General features: G+C 36.5%; 1 protein-coding gene across 1 annotated transcript in view; it reads right to left on the bottom strand.

The window, feature by feature from the left end:
• Positions 1 to 16,752, bottom strand: part of DMD (dystrophin) — a 2,235,978-nt gene that overhangs the window by 1,389,295 nt on the left and 829,931 nt on the right. The window contains exons 28-29 of the mRNA XM_052663429.1: positions 16,564 to 16,698; positions 14,813 to 14,962 (exon numbers count right to left, since the gene is read on the bottom strand). Of these exons, the coding sequence (XP_052519389.1) occupies positions 14,813 to 14,962; positions 16,564 to 16,698 (285 nt within the window). The remainder of the gene's footprint in view (positions 1 to 14,812; positions 14,963 to 16,563; positions 16,699 to 16,752) is intronic.

The raw sequence follows: 16,752 nt of genomic DNA, 5'->3' as shown, positions 1-16,752 counted from the left end.
GTGGAAAGAAATTTGTGAGAGAGGTTGATAGGTAGATACTTCCAGCTGCAAAATAAATGAATCATTGGTATGAAATGTACAGTGTAGGGAACATAGTCAAAAACTATGGAGACAAATCATAATTAGACTTATCATAGGGATCATTTTGAAATGTATATATTGAGAGTTTGGGATTAGCAGATACAATTATATACAAGATGGATAAATAAGAAGGTCCTACTGTATAGTACAAGAAACTATATTCAATATCCTGTAAGAAACCATAATGGAAAATAATGCATATAAATGTATAACTGAGTCACTATGCTGTACAGTAGAAATTAAATGATTTGTAAATCAATTATACTTCAATATATTTTTAAAGTTATAAAAATCCCTACACAAGAAAATAAATATATTGAAATACTCAATCACTGTGCTGTGTAACAGGAACTAACACAGTGCTGTAGGTCAATATTACTTCACAAACAAAGAAACTCTTAAGAAAAGAAATCAGGTTTATGGTTACCAGAGGCAGGGGTTTGGGGGAAGGGGAACTGGATAAAGGAAGTCAAAAGGTACAAACTCACAAGTATAAGGTAAGTAAGTACCAGGGATGCAATGTAGAATATAATATAGTTAACACTGTTTTATGCTATATATGAAAGCTGTTAAGAGAATGAAGCCTAAGAATTCTCATCACAAGGAAATTTTTTTTGGTTTCTTTAATTCTGTATCTATATGAGATGATGGTATGTTGACTAAACATATTACAATTATCATTTCATGATGCAGATAGGTCAAATCATTAGGCTGTGTGTTTTAAACTTACATAGTACCTTGGGTCAATTACATCTCAAAGGTGGTTAAGAACCCATTTGCCAATATAGAGATGCAGGTCCAATCCCTGGGTCAGGAAGACCCCCTGGAAAAGGAAATGGCAACCCACTCCAGTCTTCTTTCCTGGAGAATCCCTTGGACAGAGGAGCATGGTGGGCTACAGTCCATAAGGTTGCAAAGAGTCGGCCACAACTGAAGTGACTTAGCGTGCATGCAAAGCTAGAAGAAAAACAGGATTCAAATTAACAGCCATCTGAAGAGGTGTATCTGCGATGACTGGAAGGGTCCCCAGCACAGAAGCTTCTGCCTCTGTGGAGGTGGAGGATGTCACCCTTGCGGTGTTAATGTGTTCACCAACCTGGAAGCTTTCTGAAATCCACATTATTATGATTTTTAATGGAGGTTTTATCCCATATGTGTGATCAATTATCAATTCCATTTCCAGTCTCTCTCCACTCTCCAGAGAATGGGGGCTATGGCAGCCAAAATATCCAAGCTTCTAATCTTGGTTTGGTCTCTCTAGAGACCAGCCCCCATTCCGGAGCCCACCAAGAACCTCATTAGAAGAAAAGATATTCCCATTACCCAGCAAATTCCAAGGAGTTTAGTGTCAGATGCTCCTATCAATTAGGAAATTACAAAGGTCCTGTGAGCTCTGTGTCAGGAACTGAGGTCAAAGATTAAATATCAGAACAAAGGATGCTGCTGCTATCCCTATTTACAAGGATTTTAGGAGCGATGTGCCAAGGGTCTGGGCAGAGACAAATATAAACATGTTTCTCATGTTACAAAAGAAGGTACAGCAGATAGAAGAGAAAAATTATTTTCTAATTTAAAAAAATATAAATGAAACATACTATCTTGTCTAGTTTTCTTAAAGAAAGCTGGGTTATTGGGTTTATTATCTGTGTGTAAATGTTACACAGGCCAGTTTTTTTTCTTCAAAATGTAATCACTCTTATCCAATCATTCAATTAAAATTATTATGAGAACAAGTTGTATAGTCTACCACTCAGCTCAAACTTAAAGTCACCTTGAACACAGGTACTTGGCATAACCATCTGCTTGCGGTGCACTTTTTTATATAAAGATAATAGTTTCAACACAGAGCAGATAATCCAGGAAAGTCAAAATTCAAGATGCCCAATATCTTTTCTTCCAAAGTAAGGAAAGAAAGCATAAAATTTAAAAGGTGAAAAATGTAATACTAAAAATTATATCCACTGCTAACACTCAAAAATTAGATTAAAATTCTACTTTTCACAATACTAAAGCAGTTATCATCTGTTGATCATCTTCACTGAAATCTTCTTAAATGATAATGTTCTGTAGAAATGAGCCTAAGTTCTGTAACTCCTGCATAAATTCAAAAGTAATTTAGGTGTAAAATTAGCCAAATATATAAAATGACAGTTGGGGCTGGGATCATGGGCCGGCAGCCTGTGCAGTCGTGTTGTACTCCACGCTTATAAGGACTCAAGCTTGGTTTCATGCTCTGCTGTCTCTCTCTTTAAATTCTTAATTTTTGAACAAGGAGCCTGCATTTCCTCCTGTATTGATCCTCAAAATTAGGTAGCTGATCCTGACTACAATAATTTGGGGAAAATGTCCGTAGCTATAAGGGTGAAATAAGAATCCAAATGAAACTGGGTAAGTCCAAGAAATACATTTTTTAAAAAAGCATGAAATTTAAATTAGATGCGCTGGGACACAGTGACATACTGGTGGAGCAAAAATGAATATCAAATGAATGACTTTCAAATATGATTATAATTGGAATACTCCAAAAACTAGTCTCTTAGGTATTTCAGGATATAATTTAATACATCCTGAAGATACTGGATACATTAACTGAAAATAATGGAACTCAAAGTCCCTTTTCTATTGACTGTCCACATGACTGCATGAATACGGTTGAGAATAATAAAATTATGGGAGAAAATTACATAACTGACTGTTTCCATTGAAAACCATTTTACTGACTACTACTGAGTCTACTTGGGGAAGGAAATGGCAACTAAACCATAACAAACCATCCTTGGGGCTTCTCAGATGGCTCAACGTTAAAGAATCCGCCTGCTAAGGAGGAGATGCGGGTTGATGATCCCTGGGTCAGAAAGATCCCTGGAGAAGGGAATGGCAACCCACTCCAGTATTCCTGCCTGGAAAATCCATGGACAGAGGAGCCTGGTGGGCTATAGTCCATGTGTTCACAAAGAGTCAGACAGGACTAAGTATCTAAGCAACAACAACTGAGTCTACCGTACCTTTCACTAACACTTCTGCTTATTTTGAATTTATCTCTACAACACAAGCAATATTCCAAATGCTTTCCACTCTCACTGTCTCAAAGGTACCGACCCTCTATTGTTTCACTCCAATTTTTTCATGCCACCAACCCAAGACATCCTAAAGAAGAGTTAGCTCACTTTCAGGTACAGAGTCTTTCATGAGTAAAATTTCTCAGCCTCTCTAATCTTCACCTGAAATTGTCTTTAAATTATCTCAATTCTTTGTTTGTTTGTTTGTTTTGGTCCAAAGTTCTTCCATTTGTGCTTACATCTCCTCTCCTGTAAGACCTTTCTCTTACACAGGAAATACATACTTCTATTGGATCTTTCTTCAGATGACAAAGAAGCTTAAACCTTCACTGTCCTGACAGTCAATAAGGGGTAAAATTAGTTCTCTCCTATTACTGAAGATACTGGCCTTCTCTCTTTCTGTCATCAAACATCTTTTTTTTTTTCACTTTCAAAGACATGCTAATTCTTTGTTTTCTGCTTTATTGAGATATATTTGACATACAACATGGTGTAAGTTTAAGGTGTATGAGATGTTGATTTGACACATTTATAAACTGCAAAATCATTACCATCCTTGTATTAGTTACTGTCTCCATTCCATCACACGATTACCATTTCTTCTTACCAAACATGAAGGATAGCTTATCTTTATGGCCTTTACTTTTACTGCTGCCTATTTCTTCTTTTACTTTAGTTTAATCTCACAGTTGCCCCTCTAGCAACTGAACAAGACAACTAAAATTAATAAGTGAAGGAGTAACTGGGAGTTGTACAAACAGATCCAGCAGGTAGAGACTACTTCTGAAAGTACCAGGTTCTGCTATTCATGTACGGACAATTTAGGGAGAAGAGAAGTAAAAATTATTTTATGCATTTTTATATGCCAAAGAGGAAGTTGAATATTAAAACTTGACTGAATCTAAGTTCCCTAACTCAGTATCACTTTAAAGAAAATTCAGAAGTTTATAATATTTTACCAGAAGTTTATAATATTTTACTCTGTACCTATAGTAACTTTATCTAGTTATCATTAAAATTAGACACATCAAAAATCTTAATACATAAAAGAAATCTGATCAGTAATTTAATATACAAATGTATTCTCATTGGTCTAATATTTCTGCTAAAAATTATACTTATACCTTAGCAGTAAAACAAGTGAAGAGACAGCATGTAAAAAAAATTGCTTTCTGTAATCACTTGGAGTATAAGGTTAATATCATCTCTGTATGATGAAAGCTTAGGTATAGACAGAAGCCAAGACATTTTTTTTTTCTTAAGGACACACCAATTCTAAAGAGGTCTAAAAAAGAATCTAGTTCAAAAGAAAAAATATGACTGGCTTATACACCTCTTATTGCCTGTCAGACCACATTTAGATCTGCTAAGACTACCTTTCAGATCTGCTGGAAAGAGAATGTGAAGACAGACAAGAGCACAAGATTACTTTAAGTTTCTGGCCTGAAAAATATAAGGAATGAGTTGACATTAACAGGAATGGAGAAACAGTTGGGTAGGTCTGATAAGAGCTTGAATCTGAGTATGTTAAGTTTGAGCTGCCCACTAAATATCCACATGGAGACATAACAGAAGGGTGGATATACAGTTCCAGAGTTTAGGGCAGAGGTATATACTAGAGATGACATTTTGAGAATCATTAGCATGTAAAGAATATTTAAAACCACAACACTGAAGAAAGTATCAAAAGGAATGAGTGAAGAAAGAAGATAGCATGAAGCTTAAGAAATGTTTCCTTTACAACTGGGTCTAGTTCAGTGAAACTTGTTTCAGAATTCTTTCCTACATGTTTATGAGTCAGATTGGCAGGAACCTTAGCTTCTAGTGCCTTCTCTGGTGGCTCAGGCAGTAAAAGCGTCTGCCTACAATGTGGGAGACCAGAGTTAGATCCCTGGGTCGGGAAGATCCCCTGGAGAAGGAAACAGCAACCTACCCCAGTACTCTTGCCTGGAGAATCCCACGGATGGAAGAGCCTGATAGGCTGCAATCCATGGGGTCGCAAAGAGTTGGATACGACTGAGAGACTTCACTTTCACTTTAGCTTCTAGTACCATTTTTGTCAATTTTTAAAATTGAAGTATAGCTGATTCACAACATTATATTAGCTTCAGGTATACAACATAGTGACTAAATATTTTTATAGATATTATATCTAAGTTATTATAAAATAATGGCTATATTTTTCTGTGCTCTACTATATATTGCTTATTTTATACATAATGGCTTGTATCTCTTAAATCTATACCCTTAAATCACCCTTCCCCCTTCCCTCTCCTCACTGGTAAATACTAGTTTTCTCCCTATACCTGTGAGTCTGTTTCTATGTTGTCATATAAATTTGTTCATTTCATGTTTTAGATTCCACATATGAGTAATAACATAGAGTGTTCATTTTTCTATGCCCTAGGTATTTCACTAAGCATAATACTCTAAGTCTGTCCACATGGGTGCAAATGGAAGAATTCCATTCATTTTTTTTGGCTGAGTAATATTCCACTGTGTGTGTGTGTGCCACACCATTTGCATCCATTCATCTGCTGATGGACACTCAGGTTGCATCCAAATCTCGGTTACTGTAAAAAATGCTAATGAAGACTGGGGTGCATGTATCTTTTCAAGTTTATATTTTTTGTTTATTTTTTTTGTTTTTCTTCAGATGTAGACCCAGCATTGGAATTGCCAGATCATATGGTAGTTTTGTTTTTTTTCTTTTTAGGAACCTCATACTGCTTTACATAGTGACTATATCAATTTACAAATCCATCTACAGTGTACTGTTGTTGTTTAGTTGCTAAGTCATGTCCGACACTTGTGACCCCAGGGACTATAGCCCACCAGCCTCCTTTGCCCATGGGGTTTTCCAGGCAAGAATACTGGAGTGGGAAGCCACTACCTCCTCAGGGGATCTTGCTGACTCAGGGATCAAATCCACTTCTGCTGCACTGGCAGGCAGATTCCTTACCACTGAGCCACCAGGGAAGCTCCTCTGGTGTATCAGGGTCCCCTTTTCTCCACATCCTCAACAACGTATGTTATTCGTATACATTTTTATGTCAGCTATTTTGACAGGAGTGAGACAATATTTCACTGTGCTTTTGATTTGCATTTCTCTGATGATTAACAATTGAGCATTTTATTCATGTGCCTCTTGGCCATCTGTACATCTTTCTTTCTTATACCATTTTTGTCAAAAATATTTTCTTGTCTTCTATTTTTCAGCCTGTCTTAATCGGCTTAGGCTTCTGTAACAAAATACCATAGATTAGGTAGCTCAAATGGCATACATTTATTTCTCACTGTTCCAGAGGCTGAGAAGTCCACGATGCAGGTATTGGCAGATTCAGTGTCTGGTGTGGGCCCTCTTTCTGGCTTACACATGGCCTCCTTCTTGCTGTGTGCTCAGAATGAGAGAATCATCTCTTTCATGTCTCTTCTTATCAGAGCATCTAGGATCTTCCTTTTGGAACTTCTTTGCTTTAGCAAGGCTCTGCTGAGGTAAAATCTCAATTTCTGTTTCTCTGAAAATGTCTAATTTGCCCTTGCCATTGTGGTTGGTTCAGAATTCCAGAATGAGAGCAATGCTTTCTTCTCAATACCTTGAAAAAAATTTTTTTTCCAAATTTTTTCTGATTCTTTTGTTGTAGCTAAAAAGTCCAATGCCAGTCTCAGTTTAATTCCTTCAAAGATGATCTGTCTTTCCTCGCTGGTTGCTGATGTGAATTTGTCTTTGGAATTCTACAGTTTGACTGTGAAATGTCTAAGAGTGCATTTCTATTTATTTATGCTGCCTGTTACATACTGTGGTTCCTGGTTAAGCAGCTTGGCTCTGGAAATTATTTTTCACTGCGTGTGTGCATGCTAAATCATTTCAGTCATGTCTGACTCTTTGTGACCCTATGGACGATAGCCTGCCAGGCTCCTCTGTCCATGGGATTCTCCAGGCAAGAATACTGGAGTGGGTTGCCATTCCCTTCTCCAAGTGATCTTCCGGACCCAGGGATTGAACTCATGTCTCTTACATCTCCTGCATTGGCAGGTGGGTTCCTCACCACGAGTGAGGGAAGCCCTATTCTTCAGGATTCTTCACCTATGCCTGCCAATCCATTTTCTTTATTCTTGTCTTCAGTTTCCCATTAGACAAAAGTTAGACATTCATCACTTTTTCCCAATACATATTTTGCCTTCCTGTTCATACTGCCTACCTCTTTAGGTTTTGGTACCATATTCTCTATGTTTTAATTTCTTCATAACTCATTTTTTCCAACTGTTTGACATATTAAACACAGCCATTATTTTTCCAATTTCAAGACAGATAATTTTAATTTTAGGACATATTTTTATCTTTTTCAAAATCTTTCATATCAACTTTTAGTCTTATTTCTTCATTCAATTCTATCATTTATTTATTTAATATTTCACCTACTTATTTTGTACTAAATATTTGGCAATTCTAATACCTGAAATTGTATAGGAGGTAGCCTAAATTCACTCTGTGTTGTGTTGTGATTATTTTGCTTCATGGTGGCTTGTTTTCTTGTGCTTGGAGCTCATCGTGAGCTCAAATTTCACAACATTTCATATGTGAGACTACTAAGGCACATGTCTTTCTAAGAATTTTCATTTGCCTCTCACTAGTGTGAGGGTCGCAGAGTCGGGCGTGACTGAAAGACTGAACTGAGTGCAAGGGTGCTGCCAACCTGCAACCCAGTCAGTTCACTCCTTCAGTCGTGTCTGACTCTTTGCGACCCCATGGACTGCAGCACACTAGGTTTCCCTGTCCACCACCAACTCCCAGAGATTGCTCAAACTCATGTCCATTGAGTCGGTGATGCCATCCAACCATCTCATCCTCTGTCATCCCCTTCTCCTCCTGCCTTCAGTCTTTCCCAGCATCAGGGTCTTTTCCAATAAGTCAATTCTTCGCATCAGGTAGCCAAACTATTGGAGCTTCAGCTTCAGCATCAGTCCTTTCAATGAATATTCAGCACTGATTTCCTTTAGGATAGATTGCTTTTATCTCCTTGCAGTCAAAGAGACTTTCAAGAGTCTTCAACACCACAGCTCAAAAGCATCAATTCTTCGGTGCTCAGCTTTCTTTATAGTCCAACTCTCACATCCATACATGACTACTAGAAAAACCATAGCTTTGACTAGATAGACCTTTGTTGGCAAAGTAATGTCTCTGTTGTTTAATATGCTGTTGAGGCTTGTCATAACTTTCCTTCCAAGGAGCAAGTGTCTTTTAATTTCATGGCTGAAGTAACAATCTGCAGTGATTTTGGAGCCCAAGAAAATAAAGTCTGTCACTGCTTCCATTGTTTCCCCATCTATTTGCCATGAAATGATGGGAACGGATGCCAAAATCTTAGTTTTTTGAATATTGACTTTTAGGCCAGCTTTTTCACTCTCCTCTTTCATTTTCGTCAAGAGGCTTTTTAGTTTTCTTCACTTTCTGCCATAAGGGTAGTGTCATCTGTGTATCTGAGGTTACTGATATTTCTCCTGGCAATCTTTATTCCAGCTTGTGCTTCATCCAGCCCAGCATTTCACATGATGTACTCTGCATACAAGTTAAATAAGCAGGGTGACAATATATAGCCTGGACGTACTGCTTTCCCAATTTGGAAGCAGTCCATTGTTCCATGTCCAGTTCTAACTGTTGCTCCTTGACCAGCATACAAATTTCTCAGGAGATGGGTAAGATGGTCTGGTATTCCCATCACTTGAAGAATTTTCCACAGTTTGCTATGTTCCACATAGTCAAAGGCTTTTGGGTAGTCAATAAAGCAGAAATAGATATTTTTCTGGAATTCTCTTGCTTTTTCAATGATCCAACCGATCTTAGCAATTTGATCTCTGATACCTCTGCCTTTTCTAAATCCAGGTTGAACATTGGAAGTTCTCAGTTCATGTACAGTTGAAGCCTAGCTTGGAGAATTTTGAGCATTACTTTGCTAGCATGCAAGATGAATGCAATTGTGCAGTAGTTTGAACATTCTTTGGCATTGCCTTTCTTTGGGATTGGAATGAAAACTGACTTTTTCCAGTCCTGTGGCCACTGCTGAGTTTTCCAAATTTGCTGGCATATTGAGTGCAGCACTTTCACAGCATCATCTTTTAGGATTTGAAATAGCTCAGCTGGAATTCTATCACTTCCACTAGCTTTGTTCATAGTGATGTTTCCTAAGGCCCACTTGACTTCACACTCCATCACAGCATCATGGTTATCAAGATCATTTTTGTATAGTTATTCTGTGTATTCTTGCCACATCTTCTTAATATCTTCTGCTTCTGTTAGGTCCAAACCTGCGGCAACTTTAACTATATCTCTTGCTTGGATATATGTTGCTTGGATATATGTTGACTGTTACTGGTAATAAACATTCAAATAAGTGATCCTCACAAGAACAGGACTATGGTTACACATTTTCAGATGAGATGATTATAATTATTCTTACTATTAATTTTATACTTAGTGTGGGGGGAGAAACAGACATATTTTTATATTGGGTCCTTTTGCAGACAGAATGCCACTATCCCTCATTTTACTGAAGATATAACCTTAGTTTTACATAGAATCTCTGTTCACCTCCCCTCCATGTGCTTGAGCCTGAGGCTCTGATTTCTACTGTATCAGATGGCTTAACTTTTGACCAAAATCTGGGTGTCTAGTTTTAGCTTTCAGCACTGAGGCAATGCAAGGGTCAGTGCTCATAGTTGTACTAGCAGGACTAGTTTCATCTGATGGTTTATTTTTATTTTGTTTTATCCTGGCCTTCCTTTATTTATTTATTTATTTACTGGATTTTTTAATTTATTTATTTATTTTTACTTTATTTTACTTTACAATACTGTATTGGTTTTGCCATACATTAACATGAATCCACCACGGGTGTACATGCGTTCCCAAATATGAACCCTCCTCCCACCTCCCTCCCCATAACATCTCTCTGGGTCATCCTGGCCTTTAAAGGTTTACTTATACTTCCCAGCAAGAGAGAAAACATTTAAAAGTATAGTTATTTGAAATTTCCCAGCATCTTGATGTTTTGCACAGGGCATTTTAGAAAACTGAATCTGTCTCATCCTTGGGAATGGAAGTCAGTCTTTTCTCAAGGCATGTGGAGTTAATCAAATCTACCTCATAAAAATAATGTGGGGATTAAGTTTAATACCATTCATAACTGCACACCACAAGGACTGACATAAATGTGCCCTCAATAAATGATGACTTTTACTATTTATATTATTATACATTGATATTTTCTAAGAAGTAAACATATTGACAAAATCATAAAGCACATTCTTCTATTAGACAAATGGCTTTCCAATAATAATTTTGACCTCATGACTAATATAGAGTCACTTACTCCCCTGGGTTACTTCATAGTTTTCCTTCAATCAATGTTTGTCTATTCTTCTCTACCGCTGCTAAGGAAGATGTGACACTGAATGACCAATTCAAAGTCATAATTACTGGAGCAATTAATGAGACCCTCATGCTGCCTATCTTCAGCATTACTACTAAAGCAGAAATGACCAATTGAGATTTTGCTTCTTCTCTTTTAGTGTCTGCTATTTAATGATAGGTGAAAAGCTTATAGATGACTTTAAGAAGATTAGAAATGGAGATGTTAACAATATATAAGAAAGATGAAATAATCACTAATCAAGAGAACTGGTAAAGGCTTTGGACTTCTGAATATGTTTGCTTTTAATATTTCATACTCAAATATTTTAAATTAATCATCCTTAATATTTTTAAACTCATAATGTACGATTTCCTAAGAATTAGAAAACCAGTTATTTGCAATATTTACTTCTTACCAAGCAGCTTTTATTTTTAATATAAGGAAAAGTTCACTGAGATTGAAGTTAGTATGGTCAACCAGTCATGTGTCTGGGTTCTAAGAGTAAAGAGTTGGGTCTAAGCATAACAGTGTTGTAGTCTTTGATACCCTTTCCATTTCTATAAAATGTAAATATAGAAGACTTTATAGGTTAACCTAAATATAGGTTATTGAGATAACACGTGAGAAAATGCATGCCAGACATTTAGAGCAGTGCCTGAGCCTTTGTAACAATTCTACTACTACTGCTATTATCATATAATACATTTTGCTATATTGATAACACATCTGTAGCTTGGTGGTAGTGGTTTAGTCGCTAAGTCATGTCCAACTCTTGTGACCCCATGGACTGTAGCCTGCCAGGTTCATCTGTCCATGGGATGCTCCAGGCAAGAATACTGGAGTGGGTTGCCATTTCCTACTCCAGAGGATCTTTTCGACCCAAGAATCAAATCTGGTTCTCTCCTGCATTGCAGGCAGATTCTTTACTAACTGAGCTACAAGGGAAGTCCCTTCTGTAGCTTGGTTACTCTGTAATAAATGGGAAAAATTGGATTACTTGGTACCATTTTTGGAAGTGTCCTGGTTTGCTAACCATTTCTTAAATCATTACTGTGAGTTGAAAATGTAGTGCCATATGATTATGAAGAGTGAAAGATGCCTTTTCAAGGAATGGGGATAATTTATTACTTATTTGAATGCAAAGTCACACTCTGAAATTAGGAATAGGATCTAGCATATCTCTTTTAAATATTCATAGGCAATAAAAACTCTGGCTGTTTGATTGATTTAACAGGCAACTGAATATTACCTTTGCTCTGCATAATTGCAGTTCTAAGAAACATTAGGTAGGCAATAAAAAAAAAAACCCACAAAACTCTGACATAGGCATTTTAATTGAGAAGAAAATAGGCTAAGGCTCATCTTCAAATGAAAGAGCACTTTGTTTATTAACAGGGAAAAAAAAAACTGCCTTTCTTTAGCCAAAAAAAAAAAAAAAAAAAGGAAAATTACGGCTTTTAAAGATTCAGAGAATACTCCCTAATACCATACACAAAAATTAACTCAAAATGGATTAAAGACCTGAATGTAAGGCCAGACATTATAAAATGCTTAAAGGAAAACACAGGTAAACACTTTGACATAAATTGCACTAGAATCTTTTTGAGCTATCCGTAGAGTAATGAAAATAAAACAAATATTAACAAATGAAACCCAATTAAACTTAAAAGCTATGGGACATCAAAGGAAACCATAAACAAGACAAAAAGACAACCCTCAGAATGGGAGAAAACATTGGAAAAGGAAACAAATGACAAAAGATTAATCTCTAAAACATACAGACATCTCATGAAGCTCAATACCAGAAAACAAACTATCCAGTCAAAAAGTGGGCAGGAGACCTAAATAGACATTTCTCCAAAGAAGACATACAAATGGCTGACAAACACATGAGACACCCCCGGTTTTAACTTGTGTCTCCTCTTAACTCTTTGATCATTTTTTTCTTCCTCTGTAAACACTGTTTCCTCAGCTGAAAATTTGATGTGGGATGTAACTCCAAAATTCTATGTTGTTGTGTTTTTTTTAATCTTGGCTTATCTGGGGTGATCTCCTGAACTCTATAGTTTTAATCAGTATGTAGCCTGAAAAATTCCCCATCTTTGTAACTTGTTTAAATCACTCTCTTTAACTTCAGTACTATGCATCTCTCTTTTATGGATTAGGGAAAATCCCCACCTGGGTACTCCATAAGTACTGCAACAGATTTTGTTGCTGTTTTGCCATATAACACGCTAACCTCAGATCTGTGAGTTCACTTGAAGATTTGGTGACCAGTACATGCACACACTGCTAGATTCCCACCTTAAACTCCCGTATTTCTCAATTTTATGGCTCTAGGCAGCCCAGAAGTACTGGGATTTTATGCACCGAAGGGCAACCCTCCAACACAAAGGGAGGAAAATGGGTGAATAAATGTTCCAGTTTCCATTAGCCCAGTGGGACAATTCTAAGTGTGCTCTGTGACACTGGTTTGCTACATGATTTCTTTAAAGCTCCCAGTGGGACTGAGCCCAGTAACTCACAGTGGAAACTCACTCATAAAAGCATCCTATATCAGCCTTCCAAACTTTCATTCTCCATTCTCCCCATGTGCTCACTTGCCTTTCTTGGTATCACCTCCCAAATAAACTGCCAGCACCTAAGGTCTCAACTCAGGGTTTGCTTCTTGTTACTATCAAACTGAAGCATGCATACTTGGCTCAATGGGGGAAAAAAAATGACATATGATCTTTTACCTTCAAACTAGTTTTTTTCCTTACTTTCTCAAAGTTCTTTCTGAAAAACACCAGATAATCCATCACCTAAATCAGAAGAAACCTAGATACTTTCCTGGATTTTGCATTTTCTTTCTACCTGTCACCATTGGCCTTGCCTTCAACTGAGCTAAAATATCACTTCTTACTTGGTCTCTCTGCCTACGGTCTCCCTATCTCTTAACCTCCACTCCACTCTCCATAGTCTTTGCAGAAGTTATGTAATATGAGGATGGCACCTCTCTTCTCCTTCCCTCTCATATATTAAACCCTTCAGTGGTTCCCTCCGTGCATGGTTAAGTGCATGGTTGTAGACCAGACTTTTTGTGAAGCATAGAGCTCCCTGAGCAACTTCACTGATGCCTGCTTATTCAGGCTCACCTTCAGCCACACCCCCGTTTGCACTGTGTGTTCTAGTACAACCAAATATTTCCAGTTTTCTGTATGTGCTCATGGCCACCTGTCTGTAATTGCCCTCCTACAACTGCCTATTTGGCTGTCTCCTATTCTAATTAAAAAATGTAGCTTACAACCAATCTTCTCCAGGAAAGCTACCCCCAATACCTTCCAATGCTGACCCACATATATCTGTGTCCTTTTCTATGTCCTCTAATGCGCTGTAATCACTTTTTATGCAACATTTTGCATCCTATAAGGATATTGTTTTATTTTTATATCTTAGAACACACTAAAAAATCAATATACTTTTGCTTAATTAATCAATGTCTATAAGTAGTGAAACAGAGGAACTTTCTCTTATTATCAAACCTTCAAACAGCATCTCACAAATTATAAATGCACTTAGCAATTGGATATGAAACTAAACCTCATTATGAGGTGTTTTTTCCTTCTTGACAAATAATCCATTCCTGGTTTAGGAGAGTGTATGCAAAACATTGTTTAATTCAGAGAAATATGTTATTATTTTTTCAATTTTGACTTGGAAAAACTCATACCATGTGCATTAATTTTAAATATGAAAAGCCCTCTGTTATATATAAATAAAAACTCATATTATTTGGGAATAAACAATATCCCATACCTTGGGGACTAATAAAATCACCTATATTATTAACAGATTACATATGGACATAACAACCATGTGTGCACATGTTTGAAGAGCGAGAGAGAAATAGATGTGTGATGATGCCTATACACATTGGTTAATCTTGCAGAGGCAAAAAGAACTGTGGTCAGATAAGATATGATTTTGAACACCAGATTAACTATTTACTCATTTGAAGATCTGAGCATGTTACTATACTTGGTCTCTTTCAAGATTCCTATTAAAATCCACAGTTTACAAAGGTTTTGTAAGATAAATTGATATAACACACATGTAACTATTTCAGCCATGTCTAGCACTTAAAAGTTTCTACAACCAGGAAGCTGAACTAATATTTAAAGTATTCCTCATTTTGCCTAAGAGGCATGAAGGTATTTGCTAGACATTTATGCAAATTAATTTTGAGATTTTTTCTTTTTTTCACTTCACCTGCCATACCTCTTCATGTAGTTCTCTCCAACGAGAATTAAATGTCTCGAGTTCTTCATTGATCAGTTCATCCATGACTCCGCCATCTGTTAGGGTCTGTGCCAATATGCGAATCTGATTTGGGTTATCCTCTGAATGTTGCATCAAATTTTCAAGTGACTGAAATAAATTTGCAATAATTACTACATCTCTTCTTTTTCTAAATTCACTGAATTAATTCAAAATGCTCAGTATCTTCTGATTTGCATATAATTAAGTTAAAAGCAACCTAAACCAATATTCAACTGGGATAACAAACCTGAAAGATCATTGTTACTTTAAAACTATGATGCTGCTCCATGTGAATTTTCAAGGGCTTGTGGCAGAACTATGGAATAGGGTACATAAGAAGTGATTCATGTCCACCTGCTTCTCTGAAACTCTACTCTAAAACCTGGAGGATAAGACACTCAATTTCCCAACTTCTCTCACAGTTAGTGACAGCCAAGTGACATGATTCTGACAATATAGACATTCAAGAGCAGAATTTCCCTTCCCACATTAAAAAAAGTCACAATATCTTTTGAATAAATCCCTTTGCCCTTCACACTTTTCCACATACATGGCTTAGAGGTAAAGTAGCCATCTTTGGACTGGGAGGCAATAAGAACAAGGATGAGGTGCTTCTATCTGTTGATTTAGTATGATAAGTGCATGATCACATCCTTTGTTCTGGCCGTGATTCTTTTACTAACGTGTAAGTTTGCAATTTTGTCTCATCTCTTTTGGAAGATGCTTCACAATCAATGTTTGGTCATTGAACATCTCTGAATAAGACAGGGACATAGTCTGTCTGTAGTGTTTGAGACATGGTCCTGTCTCGTTGTTTTTTGATACCTCAAAGTTTTATAATTCTCTTGAGAAAATGAAGTTGGATATAATCATGCCCAGGTTTATGCTGCAATGTATAGGATTCCAATTCTATTCAGTCAAAAACTTTTTACATTTTCTTAAAATTTTATTTATGTACCTTGTTTTAGCGGGTTTACAAAGGGGCTGCACTACAAATGGCTCTATACACAGTATGTATTAATAGACTAAAACTACATATTCATTACATATAAAGGATTATCCAAAAGCACAATAAAATGGATAGGACATGAATGAATGTCAGAAATTCTCATAAGTCAAAGCTTATACATGCAAACTCCTTTAAATTTTACTTCTTAAAGATCTCCAAAGGAAAATCTGAAAATGTACTAACATTCTATATATACCTAAAAGGTATGAATATTTTAAAGATATATTTCCAATAACAAAGCATACCTATTTCATACCTTGAAACATTCTGAAAGTTATAAATTTGTGATTTTTAAATAATGTAAAAATATGCTCCAATTCAGTGATGGCAGTTGTTAAGCTGGAAATGTTTTACATTATCATCCTGTTTAGCTCTATTCCAATGGAGCAAAATTGTGCATTCAAACTGTATCTGCAGGTCTGTAGTAGATTTAAATAGGTAAAACAAAATGTCAACATAGAACTTAGTGATATAGCAAAAGGCAAATGTCCTTTGTAAGAGGTTATTTAAATCTTCTTTGAAACCTTTAGACTGGAAGGTTCATAGTAGAATCAAAGGTTCCCTCCCAAGTGCTAGGGCTGGGGAAGGCATAGCAACTCTAATCTTTGTGTGGTTTTCTTTGAGTTTATTTCCTATTTGGTTCTTGACATCTTTCAATAATGCATATCAATTATCATAATTATATTAATTCACTACTTACACTGAGCACCTCGGAGATTTCCTCAGCTCCACCAGGAATATTTTCAGTAGTCTTAAGTTTCAATTCTACTTCATTTAGCCACTTATTTGCCTTTTCTAAGTATGACAATAACTCATGCCAACATGCCCAAACTTCCTGTGAAACAAATGAAGATCATGGATGAAATATTTTGATAGCAAAGTGAAAGTG

Source organism: Budorcas taxicolor, chromosome X, assembly GCF_023091745.1.
Source record: "Budorcas taxicolor isolate Tak-1 chromosome X, Takin1.1, whole genome shotgun sequence".
Taxonomy (NCBI): domain Eukaryota; kingdom Metazoa; phylum Chordata; class Mammalia; order Artiodactyla; family Bovidae; genus Budorcas; species Budorcas taxicolor.
Note: the sequence above shows the minus strand (reverse complement) of the source record. Positions and strands in the feature narration are given on the sequence as shown.